We start from the raw sequence: 6,000 nt of genomic DNA, 5'->3' as shown, positions 1-6,000 counted from the left end.
GGTTCCGTACCAGAAAAGCATTGAATGACTCTCATGCCAGTAAGACATGACAGGAAATTTCACTGTTCCTTGAAAAGACGGCACCGCATAGCAGGCATTGTGACCACTTGCTGTGACGAGATATAGCAGTCAACATAAATGCCATCACAGTTTCTGTAAGTAACAGCTAGCCAATTTCGCAGCCTCATTAACGGGTGGCATGCCTTTCCCACCTTTGCCCAATGCTACTTTCACTATTTTTACTTTAAAAACATGCTTTTAAAAACACTCACCGGAGTCAGACAACACTTGTTCCTGGCCTGATGGAGATGATCCTCCACTCTGAAAGCAAGACGATACACAGGTCATGAATTGGAGCATGGCACCAAGGGACAATTTTTTTTCTCTCTCCTAGTTCAGCATAAACATCACTTAACAATACATGTTAAGAAAAATATAAAATGTGACTAAATTTCAAAACACTTAAAGCTTTTTCTAAAAGTGCCAGCAACACATGGACTAAAACCTCAATGAAGCATCTGTAGCATTGCAGTGAAGGTTGATTCATCTGCTAACTTGTCATGTTTTCTTTTAAAATTAGTTATAACTAGGACTGATAACACTAAATTAATTTAATTTATAAAAAGGGGATTATGCCAAGCTCAGGAAAACTATTGCACAACAAACCATTCAGCAAAGTTCAAGAATAGTAACCACACTAACCATATTGATTCTGAACAATGCCAAAGGCACTAGAATTTCAGAAATATTCCTCAGGTGCCCAGTCATGCTCATAGGCTGCCCATAAAATGTCTTTCTGCAGACTGGCTGACTGATTCATGAGAATTAACATTTCAAAGCAACAAAAGGGCTGTTACACACACTGCAACGCCGTGTAATTTTGACTACTTGAAGTTCATTGATGTGCACCAACACGAAAGTAAACATGCATTTTTTTCATTCTGCCCCTATTGATATGCAGCCACTACAACAGCTCTTGCGCTATGCTACAAATTGCCTTAGCTTAGCCACTAAGACACCATAGCATTTTTTTTATTCCTGCATATGTTGCAGTAACTGCACATTTTTCTTTAGTGTGCCGTGAAGCATACGGATGTACTAGCTTTTAGCGACAACTTTACTAAGATCTGATGTTAGAAGCCTGCCCTAGGTCCTACCATAAGCATCCTCCCTTCAGTTACCACAAGCAAAGCATTTTACTTTCAGTGTGAGTAATTCAGTAAGTCCATCTATGTTGACTCCTCCAACACAGGAACGCCAAGCTGAGCATCTGTCAAAGGAGTACTGATACAAAGTTTCGTCTCACTGATGACCCAGTAATTATAGCATAAAGCCTCAATTTCTTGAGTTTCCGACAAGTTCACAATGAGCACCAAGCATAGTTTGACTTTATACAGGTAACAAGAGGCTTAGATCAGTCACAGCAGCCACATGACACCACATAACATTGATGAGAAGTGCAGACTGGTGCCAAACAGCCAGCTCTCATTCAGCAACAGCATCAATGTATGGTCCAACCACTACAATGGTCTAACGGATGTGCACATATGAGTGGTTTACAATACGATGCCACAACCTCAACTCTCCATGATGTAACAAGCTGCTTGTTTCACTTTGCAGGCATTTTGATATGGTCAATGGACCTCTTTTCAAGCATGCAGCACCCCTCTTTTCCCTGGTGGCGATTTTTGGGTAGCGGGCATGCCGGCCACCTAATGTCCACTGTAATATGAAGGCGCTGTGTGAAATTGCATTTTTTTTCTTAACTTTTTCGCTATCTTCTGCTGTGAGCAGTTACGACACACTAGTGCGTATAATGTTGAACCTTCAGCAAGCAATTCACGAGGACTGTACAGCCTTCAGCATGAGGCAGAAACCGAAAAAAGGTGGCCAGCAAGCCTGCTATCTTGAAGGCGATGCTTTACCGCCATGCAAATGCCAAAATAGGCATAGCATTCGAACTCAGCATGACAATCATAGACAAAGGTGATTCAGCAGCCGTTTTCTTTACAAATGAAACAATTAGCTATATTAAGTGTTGTATTGAACGATTCAAATTACAGTTTTAAAATATCAGAGATGCCCTTCACAAAAACAGAGGTTCAGAAAACTAGAATGACGACTTAGGAGTAAATATGGATTCCTCAGAAAATTCTTTAAGCTGTTATATGTGCCATCACTGACAGTGGCAGCAGCTGCAAAAAAAAAAAAATACAGGTTGTAATGCCCTTAAAGCCTAAGATAGCAAATTCCCATAATTGACTTCATAGAAATTACTAGTGCCTGATGGCACTTGTCACCACTATTAAGCAGATGCGAACAGCTGTTTTTCAGTACACATCATCTCACAGGTCATGCAAAACTTCTGTGCTCGCAGCAATTTGCAGTGCTGCCATGAACAACCATCTTCCTACCATAAACATGTCATGTCATAGCTTAGCAAGAAACCTACATTTCTTTCTAAGCTGTAGGCTCTTGGTTTGCATTACAAGGAGTCGGACACTCGTCAGTCAGTGCAGCTTGGATACAGCCTCAGTGTATTGCATCTTTGTAAAAAGTGCAACATGTAGCACTTTTTTAGTTGCACTGAAATAGTGCATTATGATGGATATATGTTGAATATATGTATGCATGCTGACCATAGGTAGGCAAAAAAATTGGAGCTCACTCGGACTCACACTCACTAAAAGTTTCCTCAACCGAACTCACTCAGACTCAAATTCCCCATCGTATTACTCAGCCGGACTGACTTGCACTCAGTCACGGCTTCACCTGAGTCTGAGAGAGCTTGAGTGAGTCGACTCATGACGGCATAAAATTAACTTTTTCGATCAACATGTCAATCCTCTTTAACTACAACGTCTCACATAATCGGTGCTCTACGATACACCTTTTGATCTCGTACCTTGAAATACAAGTTACCATCACATACCATCATCATATATCATTCCAGTAGCATTTTCATTAAATACGCGACTCACACGAGATATTTTTATCGAGAGCTTCCCATGAAAGAGTTTGCTGGGGGGAGGTCATGGCACCTCTTCTCCTAACGCATGCCTCTGATCAATAAATATTAAAGTGGCGCATGAATGCTAGTGTGCTGAGATATTTGTGAACAGATTTGAGTATAAGCGTAAGCAGATGAAAGGCCGATAGTAACGCTGAAGATGAGTAGATAGGACCATAAGTCAGCAACAAAAGGTGGAGCTCACTCGGTCTCACTCAAAAAATATACTTTGCACTTAAGGCTCACTCGGACTCCGACTCACTAAAATTTTCCTCAACCGGACTCACTCAGACTCAAACTCACCAAAATATTACTCACCCCGACTCACTCAAGACTCACGGCCCGATCTGAGTCTGAGTGAGTTAGAGTGAGTAGGATCATGAGCGAGTTTGCCGACCTATGATGCTGACTATAGTTTTACTGCTTCCATGTGAGGGTCTTCAGGCACATTCAAGCTATATAGCGCTATAGCTTTTCGCCTGATGAACCTTGAACAAATTCATTGGAAAATAAATACATTTCTGATTCTGATCTGAAGGCAAACAATCAACAACTATAAAGCTGTTTAATATGAAAATATCTAAAGCTTAGACAGGAAAATATTTAAACACCAAAAGGTCCACAGAGTCCAAGTTAGAGGTAACGAGTGACATCACCTGTGAATCATTAACATTACTAGGCCGGTATTCTGTAACAATGACTTTTCCAATGCCAATGCCTTTTCATGCCTTTCACACTTGGCCAGTGGTAAGAGTGATGGTCCATCATTATTATGAATGGGATCAGCCAGCTATGAGTGGTGGATGATAAGACTAGTGAAGAATAAGGCGTAACACATTGCTACAAAATACCGGCCCTGATGGAAGAGACGCAATAAAATTGGCAATTCAATAGTTGTTTTCCCCTTGAAGTCATCTTTTTCTGTCAAAAAGTGCTAAGATAGATCTTAAAGATTACTACAGCAGTCCAGCCTGATTTATTAAAATAAAATCTCTTATAACATAAATTTCTAGGAATCAAAAAGAAAATCCACGTAATTAAATATAAATACGACTCAAAACATACCATGATCACAGCATAAATATGAAGTTAATGCATTCCTGTTTAATCATGGAGGTTAATTTTTGTTTAACATGAACTTTTATTTTATTTTTATTTAAAAATACCTTACAGGCCTCCACTGAGGCATGCGTGTTTTCTCACTGATTGCCCCCTAAATTTATTGCACACTGCACTATGTGCTATTTAAATATGCTGGTCTCAATAAGGATCAGAAAAGAACAAAACACATACACAAACTTCATGACTGTGCAGCGTGCCATACTCTTCTCAGAGGTAGAGGTATGGCAAACAAGTGTTTAGAATCCACTATGCCCCAGCAGATTCAAATAAGCTGCAATCTCAGATTGCAGTTTATTTCCCTAAGCATATCCCTAGCATGCACAAGCTGTGAAACTGTATCCATCATTCAATATCATGAACATCCATTGAATTGAAAGTATTCCAATTAATTGAAAACAGTAAGTGAGACGTGAAAAATAGATATGCAAAATGATCTTTTGCAACTTGCTCGCGAAAATCAAGTATGCCATGCCCCAAAAACACAAAAGTAGTGATGCAGAACTATCGATGGTACTATCGATACCAGGGCTGGGCAAAGATACTTTGAAATTGTATCGCGATACGATACAAGATACTTAGGCAAGAAGTATTGGAAATACAGATACAAGATACTACCGCAATAATTGTATCCGATACGATACTTGCCAATTGTATCTTAAGACACTTCAATACATCCGAAAATTTGTTATTATAGACCCCTATAATGTATTAGCAAACACCTATGCAGAAAAAGGTTTGCTTGAAAATTTCTTAAATGACACCAATTTTAATTTATTTTAATCAAAATGTCTGTTACTACCTCAAAAGTTTTGTCCTTCTTGCTCAAGGTACATTAGCTTACTTCCAAAAGAACTTATTGGGGTTTGTTTTGACTGCTTAACGGGACAGCTCTTCTCTGACAGCGGCTCTTGCTCGTCATGTTTGTAATTGATGGGAGTCACTGCTCAGCTAGCCGACCAGTTAGCGGGCTGCCATCTAATCACATGGATTTAAATAAGAAGCCTTCGCACGATGGCACAAATGCTGGTGTGGAGTTTTACCTTGTCCGTAAAAGACCGTTTACACAATACCGAATCAGCAGTGTACAGCAGCAACAACGCTGCTAGCGATATTTTTCGTGACGCATTGTGTGTACGTATAGCTCATAAAACTGCAATGACTTTTCATATTCTACTTATCTGCTGGTGTAAAGCATTCGTTATCGGTATACCCACTAACGTGCGGTCTTTTAAAAATTTTTCTTGAACGAGATAACTTGTGTACCCCACAAACGCCTCATACCTATTTATTGGCACGTAGTGGCAGTCACTCTGGTAGAGACGAAATTCTTTATTGGGCGAACTTGTGCCCAGTTAACTAAGTTAACTCAAAGTACAAGAGAAACGCGTTGTACACTGTGATAGCGGCAATAAAAGTCTTCGGCCGTCGATGATCTGATCATCGACGGAAGGCATCGTCTTTTATACATACATCGGCGATCCAACTTTGTAAGCTCCTAAATGAACTAGAGTTCCCGCGTCCTGCGCATAACTTTGATAATAACTGTTGCGGTTTTTACATCACAAAACCACGATATGATTGCGAGGAACAGCGTAGTGGAGGGCTTCGGAAATTTTGACCACCTGAGGTTCTATAACGTGCATCTAAATCTAAGTACACGGCCCTCTAATATTTTGCCTCCATCGAAATGTGGCCGCCGCGCCGGGATTCACAAACATTCTGAAACAATCGTGAAGATTTCGAATCATCGCGGCGCGGCTTGAGTCGAGCGGTGCTAACAATTTTTTGCGGTTTAAGCCCGATCACACCAAAATAAAGAAATAAGAGCGCGTAGCAGTATAGTTGCACAAATCGTCGCTGGGCACCGC

The 6,000-nt window shown here is 40.3% G+C and overlaps 1 protein-coding gene across 2 annotated transcripts in view; it reads right to left on the bottom strand.

Annotated features, from left to right (window-relative positions):
• Positions 1 to 6,000, bottom strand: part of LOC119373736 (uncharacterized) — a 151,926-nt gene that overhangs the window by 122,294 nt on the left and 23,632 nt on the right. For both annotated transcript variants that reach the window (XM_049419999.1, XM_037643803.2), the window contains exon 2: positions 273 to 321. In XM_049419999.1, coding sequence (XP_049275956.1) covers positions 273 to 321 — 49 coding nt within the window. The remainder of the gene's footprint in view (positions 1 to 272; positions 322 to 6,000) is intronic.

This window comes from Rhipicephalus sanguineus, chromosome 1 (assembly GCF_013339695.2).
Source record: "Rhipicephalus sanguineus isolate Rsan-2018 chromosome 1, BIME_Rsan_1.4, whole genome shotgun sequence".
In the NCBI taxonomy this organism is placed as follows: domain Eukaryota; kingdom Metazoa; phylum Arthropoda; class Arachnida; order Ixodida; family Ixodidae; genus Rhipicephalus; species Rhipicephalus sanguineus.
Note: the sequence above shows the minus strand (reverse complement) of the source record. Positions and strands in the feature narration are given on the sequence as shown.